We start from the raw sequence: 16,126 nt of genomic DNA on the forward strand, positions 1-16,126 counted from the left end.
GACCAGGGGAAACATAGTCCTGCCTGTAAGTAAATAAAAAGAGAAGAAAAAAAACACGGTAACTTATTTACCTCTGTGTTTCTGTTAATGGGAACGTAAAATACATACGTAATTATTAAAAGTATAAACGATAACCATTTATACTAGCTATATACGTTTTATAAATTCTTATATATGCTGTGATATATCAGCCAATAAAAGAAGACAGAATGATAAGATACAATATCTCAATGAATTTAATGAATAAAAAACAAAAAATAAAAAATCCAAAAAACTCCTCATCCAGACACTTGCGTTATATTAATATTAATGAATATAAGTTAGCTGTTATACTTTGGTTTGGTTTAAGGTAAAATAAGGGATTGTGGATTAAGAAAAGTGTACGGAAAGGTCATATGTTTATTAATTTAGCAACACTTAGTAGTGCAATAAGGCATCTGGTAAATAAATACATATACGCATACGCAATGGATTTAATTCCACACCAAACACAGCGATTGCTTCAGCGACTTTAAACGTTTTACGCCCTGTTAAATAAACATATACGAGATATCCTGATAAATTCTTTATTATTTCCTACATCGATTCCTTTCGTTATCTTCGATGTGAACGACGACTCTATACTCAGAAATTCCCGTGGGTGACGTATAAAGTCGTCCGTAGGCTTTTCCTCGTCTCAGTCGACGAACGCCAACGTCCTAGGATCTATTTATTCGCTCAAGTTCGGTATGCATCGTTTGAAATTAATTGGGAAAAGAAGCGAAGTTTGAGCGGGCTGAGAAATTCAAGTGACGCGAGTTCTAAATAATTAGCAATTGAACGAATACAAACACGGGCAAAAGTGGTGAACAAAAATGCGCTTAATCGCGACGATAGTTGTCGCGGTGCTCCTTGTTACTTATTTCGTTGATTCCAGTGTCACGCCAGATGAAGGTAAGGTAAAGTGATTAAATTAGAGTGTGTGGTCAATTTAATAAACTTAAATAGACTTTTCTGTCTTTGATTATCACCTTAATTAGTTAACAACCTGAATCGTTACATTATACAGCGAATATTGGGGAAACAAGGAATTTGAATACCATAACGTATAACTTAATGACTCTAGTTCACAGTACTTGGTACTTTAAAATAACAGTTATAAATTTCAACTTAAATTGATTATTTAATACATCGAGAAAAGACTTACCACGATCAAATTTTGATACTTTCATCATAAAACTCTTGAGCATCTACACAAATCAGTTGTAATCTATATTGTTCTCTAATTACAATCTATTATCGTTAGATGTAGTTATCAAGATCACCAATTTGAAATTTTCTCTCCTGGAAATTTATAAAATCCAAGACTTCTACTCTCGTGTTTTTTATATTTTCCTACGAAGTGTTTTGAAATATTAAAGCAAATTTATAAACCCTCTGCATTCAGAATTTTCAAATAGTTTTCAATTACAAATTTTCCAATTATTTGAATTAAACATTGAGAAACACGCCGAGGAAATTCTTACTTCTCAAATAAAACTAGCTCAGTGAATGCAATGATTGCATTTTAATAAAGAACATTAATTGCATTTTAATAAAAAAAAAACATTTGTTATATTTAGATGAAACGTAGAGGTCGTGAAATGAAATTCATTTGTTCGTGATGTAATAGGTATGCCGTGAATTTACAAAAAAGAGTAATGCAAGACGTTCTGGATTTCAATTTTGAACACGGATCAATGTTAATTATGAAATTCAACAGACAACTGTTAAAAGTAAATGAAAAGCGTATGGCGTTACTGCACCTGCGACGCGTTCCCATAACATGTTTACGGTATTGCAAACCAGTCCCCATGCAACCCGACAAGAAACCCGGTAACGACGTGCTCCGAACGATAAATCGTTTCTCCAAGACATTTAACTCGAACGGACTGTTTTCGTGTTTACCAAATCCGAGGAAAGATTTCTAAATTCAACGTTACAAACAATTGCTCAAACTTCCGGTTACCCTTACTCTTAGAAATTTATTTAACACTCAAACTACCAAGCTGGTCAATTTAACCCTTGTATTTCAAAGTTTTCAAGTCACACTGTTAATAACAATCCTTTTACCGCAACTTTTACGAACAACTATCGTAACAACACAATTAATTCGATTTATAAATCAGTTTACTCCTTATTCCTCCAATAACAAAAATATATTATAGTATTAATATCGCTTTAAAACAACATTTATCAACAAACGCATAACGTATCCCATTGGACGTTAATCTGAGAAAAATAGAGGAAAATATAAATATATGAAACTATTCATAAATTATACAGTATCGGAGAAAATGATAGGACATGCGCGCGTATATTTAATTTTTCGACAGTAACGTAAAATTTTACGAATTTTTTCATTATCGTAAACAGTGCATAAATTGTATGAAATCGGCCTTTGTTCCATGGAAATTCCAGAAATAGATTTAGTAAAATAAGAAAAATTCAAAAGACTTCATTACTGACGAATACCGATTTGTAAAGTTATTTACCCTGAATTTCTTAAAACGAAAACGAAAGTGTTAAACTATATTCTAAAACTATAATTGCATACGCTTTATTTGCCTTTTTTGTATGTGTTTCACAGATCTAACGACAAGTCTTCAAGAAGCATGGAGCAACGACGACTTTGCGATTACATTCTCGAACATCAAGTCAAAGAACAAAGCGTCAGAAGCAATGGTCGAAACACTTTTGGCTGTGAAATTCGGCAAATACAGAACGAAAATGATGCTAATACTCGACAGACGAACGAAACGAGGTAGGAAACACGTTCTTGCGAAACGAACGATCCCTGTGCCAAGTGTAGAAATTACTTGTGCGCCTTTCTAAAATAAACATACTTTTTATTTATAAAGAAAAACGATGTAACCGCCACTACATCGATAACTTTGTTCCATCTTCCAGGCGATTTGTCAAATTGCCTGATGAAAAAAAAAAAAATGGCAGATTCGATAGAATGAGTTCTTCAAATATTCTCAGTGTATTTTTAAGCATGCGAAAACTTATCTTTGGTAAAAAAAATTTGGCCACAAATGTGTTTAAAATTAGGTGTAGGTGTTCATTTATCGTTGAATCCTTGAAAAAATAATTTCGATTATTTTAAGCAACTTTATGATAGACATAATTTCTTTCAGTAATTCTCGAGAGTGTCCATGACGATAGACATCGAACTACCGAACACATTAACGTGGACACTTTAAGTACCAATACACCGTTGAAGAACGTAATCGTGATAGTGCATCAGAGTCAACCAAATGCTCGAATGCATGTTTACATCGACTGTGTTTATCAAGGAGCGTTGTCGCTGAAGAAAAGTTTCCAGGAGTTGGCGGATAATGAAAACAGTCCTCTTGTAGAAGCAGTGAGTGTTTTACCTATCTTTCATTTAACAAAATTTAGAGAACCCCTTTTTTCCTGCCTAAAATCAATTCTAACACACGTCTGTTACGCGCTGAAAGATCGACTCTCCTGTAGCATTCAACTGTAGCAAAAACCAGGTTGATATCTTCGTAAGTTTTTGAGAAAACAACTTGCGACAGTGTATGCGGGACACTCTGTATACGATCTGTCGAATAGGTCTGCATATGTGCATATATCGTAGCATAAGAACCCACCGAGTCGACGCCAGTTTCAACAGTGAATACGGTTGTGGGCGTATAGTGCGTCTGAACTTAACCGAGACGTAACGAGAATCATACATGGATGTTGTAACTCAACACATTGGCGTCGAGATGTCCAGAGTCACGAGTCATTTTGTTTCAATTGCGTTTCGTTGGAAAATACTGCTGCAACTTTTTCAACAAGTAGCATTTTTCAACGTAATTTTGAAGATAGTCATAAATCGCTTCGTCACTTCGTGATTTACGCTTCTCCCAACTCTTTTATTTGAAAAATAATAATTGTAACAACCGTAGGTCTAAATACGATTCAAATTCACGAATTGAAAAGTTATAATAAACAACGCTTGCATAAAAGTCAGGCACACAATTATACAGAAACGCATGCGATGAAATCAGAATAGAAATTGTTGTCTTGTTTCGAATAATTATTCTCTGCGTCTACGAACCAGAGAACGAATGATCGATCGTGGCGAACATTATTTCCTCCTTGGCCTCTGACGGAGTTTCACGGTGATACAGACCATTAATGACGTTGGAGACCGTAGGATGATGTCTTTCCAAATATGGCTGGCCAGGCCGAGGTTGCTTGTCTTTATTACATACAGCTGCTAACTCGCATAACGTATTTAAGAATTGAATTGATTTCGATTAGCTTAGAATTCAATCTTACTGAATATGCACAACCCACTTTCTTGTATACGCGATCGAGATGCATAAATATTAAGAAACTTGGCCGAGTTGCAACAATATATGACGGAGGCAAATCTGACTGCAAGCCTCGGATGATTATTTATTTAATCGTTAACCCATTTGCATCACACTGGGAAAGTGAAAAAATCGTTCTTATCGCTAACATTTTTCTTAATCGTACCTGAATGAAAATGTTTGAAAACATGTGACGAATAAAAACAATATAGTTCATATTTAACGCTATGCTGTAACCTGCTCATTTCTCCAGCTGGTATGTCTTTAGTTTAGGGAAAGAAGAAGCTTAGTAAAGGTATATCCATCAACGTCTGTCATCGATGTGCCGAAACAAGAAAACTGTTCCAATGATTTGGCCTATACGGACACGTCATCAAATCTCCCGACGAATAAAGAGTCTCACGAATCCAATTTAAGATCCAACGACGATTGGAATCAACACGCTAAAGACTTTAACGATCATTCGCCTGGTATCGAACGATCTCATGCAACGTCGAATGAAAAACGATATCATCGTCGATCTAAAGATCATGCTCACGATTCCGACGCTCGGTCAAATATAGTTACTTATCAGATCGATGATTTCGACAATTCGGATAAATTCGAACGGTCCAACCGATACGACGACGTTAAAGAATCTCGTCGCTTAAACCGTGACCACCATTCGACAGAATCGCGTCAATCGAACCGATACAATAAACGTTTTTCCGAGGACAATCGTGGTAAAGATCATTCCACGGACGACCTCGAGGAGTCGGATTTATTTTACCATTTGGGCCATTTGCACCAGTGGTCGCGACCCGAAGACTTCAATGGACCGCGTCGTAAGAAAACCAGAGATAATAAAACCGATGAAATAGATTTTCTCGATCAACCAACTGTAAATTACAAAAGGGTTCCGAGAAGAGGAGACATAGGGATCCAGAGTTTGGACGAAAGAGGTGAAATAATAGTCCTCTTTTTGTTCTTTTCTTGTTAATGACTTTCCAATATTTTACTGAATATCAATGTGACCATTTTCGAGCACTATTGTATAATTACATTTTGGGATAGACTGACGGAAAATTACAATTTTACAGCTTGTCTCACGGACAGTCAAATAGTTAAAACTCTGAACGAACTGATCGTTGCTACCAAGAAGGTCTGGAGAGAAATTGAGTTGAATGTAAGTAACGCTGTTATAGTCCAAACCCCATTAGCTAATTTCTACTACATGTAAGTTCCATTATCCGAACAGGCTATGTTTCGATTAAATATCCGTTTTTTTTCTTCTTGATATAGCCAGTTAATACGATTAAAATTTACTCTGATAGAAATAAAAAGTTCGCGTTCTTCGACGTTATCGTTTGAAGTAACAGCTGTTGTATTAAGAAATAAAAAAGGTGAACTCCTATACGAAGAATTTTCGTATTTCTTCGTGTAACGACCGTTACGTTAGTCTGACTCGTAACAATCCTTTTCTTTTCAGAGACTGGAAACGCAACATCTGCGACAACTAATCGAAAATTGTGCAGGCTGTCGCGTACCCCTCGGTGAGTGAAGTTGCGTTGTATTGAAATAATTATTATTAATCGTCAAGAACATTTCTTTCTTGTTACTTTCTCGTTTTTCTTTCGACGTGGTTTTGCTCCGTCTCAGTTTTTGCACGAAAACTGTTTTAACTTTGCTACAGTTCTTACAAATGTACAAATTATCTATTATGGGCGACGAGAGAGTATTTATATTAATGTATAAAACGGTCTAACATTGCAATAAACGTGTCATTTTTGCAAATTGGAATACTTTTGTGACTCGTATACCAGGATAGAGCGGAAAGTAGTTGGAGAAAGTGAGAAACGATCAGAATGAACATGAAAGTGTGGTAACGAGTGAAGTATAGTCAACGTTCTAACGTCGAACGCGTTTCATCGTTATTCTATTTCATTTTATTCGATCTTATCTTGACGTTGGTCTACCCTACCGTACCCTACTGTACCTCACCTCACCTTACCTTAATTCATTTGTTAAGAATTGGCAAGGTTGGTAGATACGTAGAGAAAGGAAGCTTCAAGTTTGGTATTATAAGAGGGTACACGTATCGAGTTAATCGGAACACGGAATGGAAGACTAACGTGGTCGAATATACGAAAACATCAAAAAATAACGAGGACACGAATTTTGAATATGCTGAACAAGTGGGTATAGTCGAGAAGAAAAACAGAGGCCCATGGGTCATATCGTAGTAATCGAAAGCGAAACGGCGCGGCGCGGCGCAGCGCAGCGTACTAACGTAACGTCAAAAACATCAAGATGGATCGATATATCAAGATTTTTGAAGACGAGTTGCACAGTAAAGAGAATTCTATCTAACGGGATACTAAAAAAGGTATGTTTCAAAGAAGGGAAAGGGAGCTAACAACTAGCACAGAAGATTTGAAAGAATTTAGATGTACACTTACAACATCCACCCTGCACATACTTCGTATCCCAGTAACACCCCCACAAAGACCGGGTTTTGTGAAACGCCGTTTGTTACCCGGACAGTTCCAGGAAGTAGTGGATTTTTCTTTGTAACATCTTGCTGGACGAGGTTTGTAACAACTTGAGGAACGTTACTGTAATTTCACAGTTCCACCGACGACCACAACGGCAGCTCCGCCTCCTACGTGCGATTATAAGTCACCCTGCTTCCCGGGAGCTGATTGTCGCAACACTCCACGTGGGCCACAATGCGGCGCTTGCCCCCCAGGTTATACCGGAGACGGATATCGTTGCGCTATAGCGGTCGTTACCTGTGCGAGCAAACCGTGCTTTCGCGATGTCCCTTGTTACGACCACGCGGACGGCTTCAGGTACTTTTCATTTTCATTATTTGAAATATAGTGTCATTTTCAATGGGACGATAGTTGCACCGCCGTAAACTTTCATCAACCATAGGAAGTTGAGTGTTTGTTCATCCAAAATCCTTGGTGTTTGTCGAAGAGCGTGCGATACGATGTAAGATGTACAAAGTTGCCGCGAGATCACGGACAAATCTATCATTCGTCGTATTACTTGTGAATTCTATCTAGATTTATTTTCATTAACACTTAGCCCTCAAAATTAATTGTTCAAGTTCCTTAGTGAAAAGTTCTGCCACTCGCATGAGCGATGTGGCGTTCAACGTGATATACAGAGCGTAGATAGAGTAGGGGAGCCAAACCTCCACCTGGACTACTCAGCCAAATATTGGCTTTAGCACTTACTGAAAGCCAGAATTGGGAGATTCGATATTCAAACAATTAACTTTCTCTTCGTTTTACGATTCATCGAGGTCTTATACTTTAAACACCCGTTCAACTTCGATCCGATGACTTGTAAGAATGTTTATTTTTGAGTTTCTGGGAGATTCGATATCGAGACAATTAGCCTTTTCTTTGTTCTACGATTCATCGATTCATCGTATACTTTGAACCCTCGTTTAACTCCAATCTGATGGCTCGTACGAGATTCTTTGGTATCTTCTTATCGACGAAGCCATGCACAAACGTCAGGGTATGTACCCTTATTCGCTCACGGAATGAGCGCGTACTACGTCGAATAGCGGGAAACCCCTTCCGTGACTTCAAATCAAGTTGCAGCGGAATTGGATTCACGTGGCTTGTTCTCTCTGCGCCAGTTAAGTTATTTCTACCGTAAATAATAAACATGTAAACTTTCCAGCTGTGGAAAATGTCCTTCCGCCTATATTGGCGATGGCATACGTTGCGAGCGTCGGAGAAACGGTTGCGAGCTAAGTCCTTGCTACCGAGAAGTAGAGTGTGAGTCAGTCGTTTACCCACCATATTACAGGTACCAATGTCAAAACGGATACCATGACGATACTATTGGGTTCGTGTATAATTACCCGGCGTCTTTGTTTTCGTATCGTTCTATCATTTGAAATTAACGTTTCCTTTTCATTATTGAATTAGATGAATTAGAGTTCTACTCCTTTAAAAATGTAATGGGCAATCCATTTAATCATTACACATTACTTTTTCAAATTTTAATGGACTATTTAATAGTTACCCATTACATTTTTAATTTACAATAAACCACTCGTCCGTTACTCGCTACTTTTGTGATTTGTAATGGGCCGCTTGCAATCTGTAATCGAACGGTCGTCCATTATATATATTTTTTTACATTGGACAAATATTGTCTTTAAAAACAGTCGGACAATTATGCATCAACCTAATATCTATCGATTGGAACTCTCTGTAACTGTCTCGTGGCTATCCTCTCCACTTCTCAGGCCTATTGACTTTAGCGACCTTCGGTGTCAAGCCACAATCCCATGGTTGTAGGGTGTGGTACAAAAACTCATCAAAGTAATTTCCCAGGTACAATAACACGTCACTTGTTTCTCTCGCATGGGACATGGACACGGTACATGGGATACATTTACAGTTAGCGCCTCTTATAAATATAAACATATTTATATCGTATCTGTCGAAGCAAACACTAGCCGATACTAGAGTAAACAGAGGAGCGAGAAGTTCAAATACGCAAGCACGTCGAATAAACGCAATACGTTGTCGAGTTATATTTTCCGGTGCTCTGGCTATCTTCTAATATGCGCTGTGTTCGCTAAGAATTCCATGAAATTACATATTTTCAACTGCATTCATTCGCTAAAAGCTAAAGAACAATCGAACGTTATAATATTAATAAAATACAAACAAGGCTTTTTTTATCATGGTTTGTCTGAGCGTAGTCTAACAAACGCTTAAATTACGAACAAAACTTTTGGAGCAACTTACAATACATTTTCTGGTTTTCCTTCAAAATAACGTTGAAATTAACAAAATCCGATTTCATCGCGGCTCTTTCGAATTGCACATTTTTTCATTTTTATCGTGGTAATTTTCAGATGTGGTCCATGCCCAAACGGCTTCATCGGCAATGGTACCTCATGCATCGACATGAACGAGTGCGATTTGGCACAGCCTTGTCATCCTGGAGTGCGATGTATCAATCTACGTCCTGGATATAGATGCGAATCTTGTCCGGTGGGATATATCGGGCCCACTACGGAGGGAATTGGAATAGAGTTTGCTAAGGTGCATAAACAAATATGTCAAGACGTAAACGAGTGCGAAAATAACAATGGAGGTTGCGACCCGTATATGGAATGCATCAATACAGAGGTAATTTACTTAACTTTGTATTAAAGTATCGTTTCATTTGCGACAAACGTGTCAGATTTTCCCTGAAACATGTTCCATTATTTTGCTTTGTTCCAGGGTTCGTACAGATGCGGAGCGTGCAGGGCAGGTTTTGTAGGAAATCAAACGGTTGGCTGTCACCCTGCGCACAATGTTTGTCCAGACTTGACGACAGTTTGCGATTTAAATGCCGAGTGCGTCTGCATCGATATCAATCAGTACAGATGCAGGGTAATTGTCGGACACCTAATGTACCAAAACGATTATTAAAGACTTAATCTACTTAAATATGTTTAAAAAAAAAAGTTGAATTTTGGTTTTTTACATACTCGAAATGCTTCTGATTTTAAAACGACATCTACATTTGACGTTTAAAAAGGATACAATTTTCAGTGCCGTGTCGGATGGGCCGGAGATGGGCTTCTTTGCACCGTCGACCAGGACAGCGACGGAATTCCCGATAGAAATCTTCGGTGTCACGATCGACGTTGTCGCGTAGACAATTGTCCACTGACGCCAAACAGTGGCCAGGAGGACACAGACCAGGACGGCGTGGGCGATGCGTGCGATCCGGATGCTGACAACGACGGCGTACTAAATTCTTCGGATAACTGTCCCTTGGTTTCGAATCCTGGTCAGGATGATACAGACCGAGATGGGCCAGACTCGGTTGGGGATGTCTGTGATAACTGCCCCTTGGTCAGAAATCCAAAGCAAGAGGATACAGACGGTGACGGGATTGGAGACGCTTGCGACAACGATATCGATAACGATGGTATTATATCGATTACAAAACTTTTTTTTATTTGACCTCCCTATATACGCAGGAAATTTCTGCAATCGTAACAAATGATACGTCTAAAATGATACAAGAAAAATATATTTCAACAATCCGTGAACTTCCATGATCGGTGTAGCGAGAGAAAGAAGAAACGATACATTTTCGAATCACTATGTGCAATCGAAACTGTGCTCGTCCGCTTCGTGAAAATATTTGAATTTTTTATTACAGACTAATCCATAGGCGGTACTACATTTCTATTTTTATTTATATTAAAAAAAAAAAAAGAAAAATAAAAGAAAATAAAATAAGAATAAGAATAAAAATTAGGATACCCTTGTTTTTCCAGGTATTCCAAACCGCCAAGACAACTGTCCAAAGAAGATAAACTACGATCAAATAGACTCAGACCATGACAGGATTGGTGATGTCTGCGACAACTGTCCGTTCAATCCGAATACAGATCAAATGGACAGAGACGGAGATGGAGTAGGTGATGTTTGCGATAACGACAGCGATACAGACAGGGATGGCATACAAGATGACAGAGACAACTGTCCCGATATAGCGAATCCCGGCCAAAACGACAACGACGGCGACGGTATAGGAAACGAGTGCGATCATGACATAGATAACGATGGCATACCGAATTATCAGGACAACTGCCTTTACGTGTATAATCCAGATCAGCGTCACACTCATCGTAAGTAAATGTTCGAGGATCGATACTGATGATAATTTTGTTTCCTACAGGCAAAAGGTGAATGTTGAGAAACGGGCATTTTGGGAGCTGCTATTAACTGCATTCGTGCCTCCTATCACGTAACAAGTCGAAACGTAATTTTAATTTAACGAAACTTTTGATATACTTTTCAGATGAAAATATTGGTGACGCTTGCTGGAATGACTACGATAACGACACCGTGATAAACATTCACGACAACTGCCCTAACAACAGTTTAATCTGGACGACAGACTTTCGAAAATATGTCACGATTGCTTTGGATCCTTTTGGCATCGCTCAGGAAGATCCCGTGTGGAGGATAAACAACGATGGTGCTGAAATACAGCAGCTTGTGAACAGCGATCCTGGAATCGCTATCGGTAACTACAATTTATACGATAAAAGCAACAGATTCTTCTGGCGCCTCTGTAGCTCGGGTACCGCGGGATCGTTAAACCCGTACCGTAGCTACAATCAAACATAGCTACAGGCCCCGAGGGTTTACAGAAATAGAAATAGAAAAGGGAATAGCCCGTAGGGAACGTACTGATATTAGAAAGACAAACATATCATTAATTTCATTATTTTCTTCGACAGGACCGGATGTATTTAGCGGCGTAGACTACGAAGGCACATTTTTCGTCGACGACGACGGAGACGACGACTTTGTTGGTTTCGTGTTCTCTTATCAAGACTATCGTAGATTCTATATCGTAACCTGGAAGAAGAGCCAGCAGCCGTACTGGATGGCGAATCCGTTCCGTGCAGTCGGGGATCCTGGAATCATTTTGAAACTCGTCGACTCGAGCACCGGTCCCGGTGAACTTCTTAGAAACAGTCTTTGGCACAACAAGGACACTCCGAATCAGGTGAAGATACTTTGGCGGGACCCAAAGAAAATTGGCTGGAAGGAGAAGACCTCGTACAGGTGGCAACTGTTGCATAGGCCAAGAATTGGTTTGATTAGATTCAGGCTTTACCAAGGGAAACAATTGATGGCTGATTCCGGAAACGTTTACGATTCAACTCTGAAGGGCGGCCGACTAGGCGTATATTGCTTCTCTCAGGAAAAAATCACTTGGTCGAACCTGCTATACACGTGTAAAGGTAAGAAGAGCAGAAATTTTAAATAAGAGATCGTTCCTTTTACTCTAAACATATACTCGTCCGCTTCAACTTTACCGCTGAAATATCAATTTTAGCAAACGCGTTGTTTACATAGTAAGATATGCGTCTTCGTTAAATGTAATAATTGTAATTTTACTTTTCAGAAACCGTGCCGCAATCGGTTTGGAACGAGTTGCCTACAAATTTGAAGAAGGAGATAGCTGCAGAATTGAGCAATGAAATTAGACCTCATCACAGACAACAACAACGCGAGGAATACAACTTCTTCTAAATCTTCCGAATTACACTACTGGATTAAAGAGCATAAATTTGATTTGTTACGTAACTTACGTGTATATATGTTTACAATACCATATATTTTATTTAACGTTCATTCGATTCTGACCAAATCTTGTTTTACGATTATGGATTGCATCAATTTTGTTTTCGAATTCGAAATATAACATTTAGATATTATGCATTATTTTACATAATTAATTTAAATATTTTATACTTTGTGATTATTGTTCTTGTCTTAGTCCAGTATTGTTTTTTTAAAAAGTCGGATAGAAAATTAATACACATAAAAACAACGAAAGAGTATGCTTATAGTTAGTATGCAATTTAAAAAAGATATCAATAGTCGCAATGAAAATAATGGTTAATTTAATTGAATAAAACTGCAAATATTAAAGAAAATGTTTATTCTACACCATGTGTGATATCCTCTTTTACATCAAATGTGACAGTAATGTGAAGTAGTCGGATCGTACAAAATTGTGATAATAACTAAAATAGAAAATGTAAAAATAGTAACGATTTATGTTTGTATAACTACAGACGGAACACTGTAGTAAAATATATACATATATTTGACAAAATTTGTTCATGACCGGTAATATAAATATGTTCACTATGTCTCGGGTTGTTTTTTGTTATTAAGTAACGTTAATTCTATACTACTGTCACTGTCTTTCGTTTGTATCTCCACATCATATGTATTGGCCTGTAAAAATAAAAAATTCAACAACCTTTATCAAATTTAAATCAGCGACGGTACAAATATACTATTATAATTTAAGCGAAAGTACCAATTGCAATGAAGCTAAAAAATATCTAGCTACTTCGCAAGCAGATTTGTCGTGAACGACACTATCAAAATTAATCTTCTTTTGATCCACAGCCTGTAGAGTATCGATTATGCGAGAGGTATAATCATGAATTCGAAATGTAGATCTGATTTCAGCCTCAGCCAATTTTTGTTGCAGAGAGGCATGCCACCTAGCTACAGTTTGATCTAATTCGGTTGCGACATTAGATTCCTCAAAAATCTCTTTCATTTTACCTTCGATTAAAGTTTGATAATCTGGTAACGAATACATCAAGTCATCTGAAATTGATGGTTCATACGAATTGTTATATAATGTAGAGGATTTTTCACTGATGTCAAATGAATTATGACGAACAGTCGATTGTGATTGGTTATCGATAGGTGAAAAAGTTCTATCCATAATCTCTTCAGCATTATCTTCAATGAAATTGTTTTCCAATGAATCGTTAGTTACATCTGTTGTAACTTCATGACAAGAATTATCATTGTCTATTTCTGTTTCATTCAAACATTCATTAAAACTTTTTATAAAATCTTCCAATTCCTCTAATTAAAGAAAAACAAGATATATGTATTTTAAAATATTACGTCTTTTTAAATAATGATTTATCTCGACTAAACTCACGTTTTCGTAAGCACTTAAATTTTTGTTTTGCTTGTAAAATAAAATCTCTTTCCTCAATTCTAAACAATTCAGTTTCATATGAAATAAATTTCGTTAAACACTCCGGTTCATGCAGTTTTGATGCAAAATGCTTACGCTTTTTCTGGAATTTAAATGAGATATATAATTAAAGTATTAAAAGTATAACCCAAACAGAAAAAGAATTAAACATTGTAAATTTATACATACTGAGCCGAATTTCGTTTCTAAAAGAGAAATGTATTCTGGAAGCTTTAAAATGGTTGAATTATCAAACAATGAATTTTTCATTCCATGAATTAATGGCATTGGTTTCCAGTCAAATTCATTTATACCATCTACAGAACATATCGACAATTTTGTCGATTGATTCCTAATAAAAACATTAATGTATGCAAAGACTTAATGTCAAATTTCAGATGTAATATGAAGATTTTTTAAAAAATACCCTCTTTTCCGCAAGCCAAATACTCCTTCCTTCAATTGCAGTTGATCACCTTCATCAATAAGACCTAGTTGCTTGTGATTGTTTGTCAGTTTATTGATAGCTGCACATTTTTTATTTCGTTTATCATCGCTTTCACATATTTCTTCAACTCTAGTAGTTTCCTCTGAACTCTCATTTTCAAATTTTCTTTTCATTTTATTAATTTCTTTATAAGTAAGAATCGAGGAATTTTTATCAATAATATCTACTGAATCCTGTAGCAAGTTATTTTGAATATGCTGACTGTTGGGAACAATTTTCTCTATATGTAATTCTTGTGAAATATTAGAGTTGGCACAAGAGATTTCATGGTCTCCATTTATCATATTTGTTTTCTCTACAATTTCTGATTCGCTTGCCACAGAGACATTGTCTATTTGCAGAGAAAAATTATGATCTTCAAATTCTTCATGAATGGATGTAGTAAATTCATTGTCATTAAACGAGGTAGCTGACTGATATCCTGAAGTTCCAGTACCAGGTGTTTTTGGTTCTGAATAAGATGATAATGAATTTCTTCCTTTCTGAACACGAGAGCTACATATACAATTAAAGTCATAAGGTGTTAATTCATCCACCAGCATTCCACTAGTATTTACAGCTTGATTGCACCTTGAAATTAAAAGTAAGCAATGATAAATGAAAACTACATACAAAGAAGATCAATATCAATCTACTTACCGAAAGTCATATTTCTTCCCAATGATTTCTCCTAGTACATCATAAACTTGAATAGGGTTAGATAACTGAATTACATTATTTTCTAATTGAGTAAAACGGTGACTTAATAATTTGACTTTCTTCTGTACTTGAAATTGATTCTTTTTATTAATATTTTTTCCAACATTTGTTTCTAAGTCACTAATAACAAAGTTTTCAAAATCAATGTATCCTTTTTTAGAAACCCTCTTTTCATTAGTTTTACTTTCTTTACTTGACTTTTTTAATTCTTCTTCCCTATTGAAAATGTAATTGGACTATCAACTGTGACACATATGTCTTCAACTATATTTAAGAGCAATAGTTACTCATAGCCAAAGAATACTTGTTTCACAACTCCTATCTCGTTAAAGAGACATTCAATTCTGCGTACATATACATTGGTTGAATTTTGAAGAACAAGTGCTGCTTCTCCAAAGTTTATACTACATGGATCTTCTAATAATGCATAATATTCCTCTAAAACCTAAAATAGTGTATGATTATATGTTAAATTTAATAATTATTATTCTAATGCCATTTACCTGAGATAATGGAAATTTCCAATCTGCAAGATCCTTTGCTGGCTTCATAAGCTGTATACTAATATCCTGTAGTGTGACCATTTTAGATGCTAAGTATTCACAATTCTAAGGATATTTTATTAAATAGAGATATTGTTTTGATGATTACTTTACATGTTTAGAACAACACAAATGATACTTTCAGTCACAATCATTTCATTGCATTTCTTCATATACATAGTGATAAATATCACCATTCAATATTCTAGACCTAGACCATAGAGCACAGGGAGTAGTTATTAGTTGGTACTGATTAGGATTTTTAAGCCATAGACGATACGCGCAGATGAGATACCTTTCAATTCATATTTGTTGGTATGGGGCGCTAGCAGCGCTAGTAGAGATTGACATCACACCATTGTTGAGCTCTATCATAAGGATAGAGGTTAGGATAGAGCTGGATAGAGCTCAATGCTGCTACAGAGAGAGCTTACAGAGCTTGCTGCTTTTCTGGATGCACCCGTTGGCTTGCA

General features: G+C 36.6%; 2 protein-coding genes across 3 annotated transcripts; one reads left to right on the forward strand and one right to left on the reverse strand.

Annotated features, from left to right (window-relative positions):
• The first annotated feature begins 652 nt into the window (after window positions 1-652).
• Window positions 653-12,672, forward strand: LOC128878401 (cartilage oligomeric matrix protein). 2 transcript variants are annotated; one of them, XM_054126565.1, is made up of 15 exons: window positions 653-933; window positions 2,609-2,782; window positions 3,159-3,385; window positions 4,618-5,290; window positions 5,429-5,514; window positions 5,818-5,881; window positions 6,958-7,180; window positions 8,031-8,159; window positions 9,223-9,499; window positions 9,596-9,748; window positions 9,911-10,292; window positions 10,648-11,001; window positions 11,175-11,402; window positions 11,620-12,129; window positions 12,294-12,672. In XM_054126565.1, the coding sequence occupies exons 1-15, from the start codon at window positions 855-857 to the stop codon at window positions 12,419-12,421; spliced, it is 3,687 nt and encodes a 1,228-aa protein (XP_053982540.1). In that variant the 5' UTR covers window positions 653-854; the 3' UTR covers window positions 12,422-12,672. The 2 variants fall into 2 exon arrangements, with proteins under 2 accessions (XP_053982540.1, XP_053982541.1); XM_054126566.1 differs by lacking the exon at window positions 8,031-8,159 and having other exon boundaries at window positions 655-933.
• A 144-nt stretch (window positions 12,673-12,816) lies between these two features.
• On the reverse strand, window positions 12,817-16,103 carry LOC128878404 (condensin-2 complex subunit H2-like). Its single transcript, XM_054126574.1, has 9 exons — window positions 15,949-16,103; window positions 15,615-15,864; window positions 15,399-15,556; window positions 15,052-15,327; window positions 14,332-14,982; window positions 14,094-14,256; window positions 13,866-14,007; window positions 13,221-13,786; window positions 12,817-13,135 (listed from the first exon to the last, which is right to left on the reverse strand). Exons 2-9 carry the CDS (start codon window positions 15,693-15,695, stop codon window positions 13,043-13,045), a joined length of 2,130 nt encoding a protein of 709 aa, XP_053982549.1. The 5' UTR covers window positions 15,696-15,864; window positions 15,949-16,103; the 3' UTR covers window positions 12,817-13,042.
• Window positions 16,104-16,126: the final 23 nt, after the last annotated feature.

Source organism: Hylaeus volcanicus, chromosome 6 (genome assembly GCF_026283585.1).
Source record: "Hylaeus volcanicus isolate JK05 chromosome 6, UHH_iyHylVolc1.0_haploid, whole genome shotgun sequence".
NCBI classification, from domain to species: Eukaryota; Metazoa; Arthropoda; class Insecta; order Hymenoptera; family Colletidae; genus Hylaeus; species Hylaeus volcanicus.

What these genes read in the sequence shown, in the direction of transcription:
- LOC128878401 (XM_054126565.1), top strand. Translation starts at nt 855, where the DNA reads ATGCGCTTAATCGCGACGATAGTTGTCGCGGTGCTCCTTGTTACTTAT. An exon ending in AGGCTGTCGCGTACCCCTCG is followed by an intron (nt 5,882 to 6,957) that starts GTGAGTGAAGTT and finishes GTAATTTCACAG; the next exon opens with TTCCACCGACGACCACAACG. An exon ending in CAACGATATCGATAACGATG is followed by an intron (nt 10,293 to 10,647) that starts GTATTATATCGA and finishes TTGTTTTTCCAG; the next exon opens with GTATTCCAAACCGCCAAGAC.
- LOC128878404 (XM_054126574.1), bottom strand. Translation starts at nt 15,695, where the DNA reads ATGGTCACACTACAGGATATTAGTATACAGCTTATGAAGCCAGCAAAG. An exon ending in GGAAATTTCCATTATCTCAG is followed by an intron (nt 15,557 to 15,614) that starts GTAAATGGCATT and finishes ACACTATTTTAG; the next exon opens with GTTTTAGAGGAATATTATGC. An exon ending in ATTTAAGTGCTTACGAAAAC is followed by an intron (nt 13,787 to 13,865) that starts GTGAGTTTAGTC and finishes TTCTTTAATTAG; the next exon opens with AGGAATTGGAAGATTTTATA.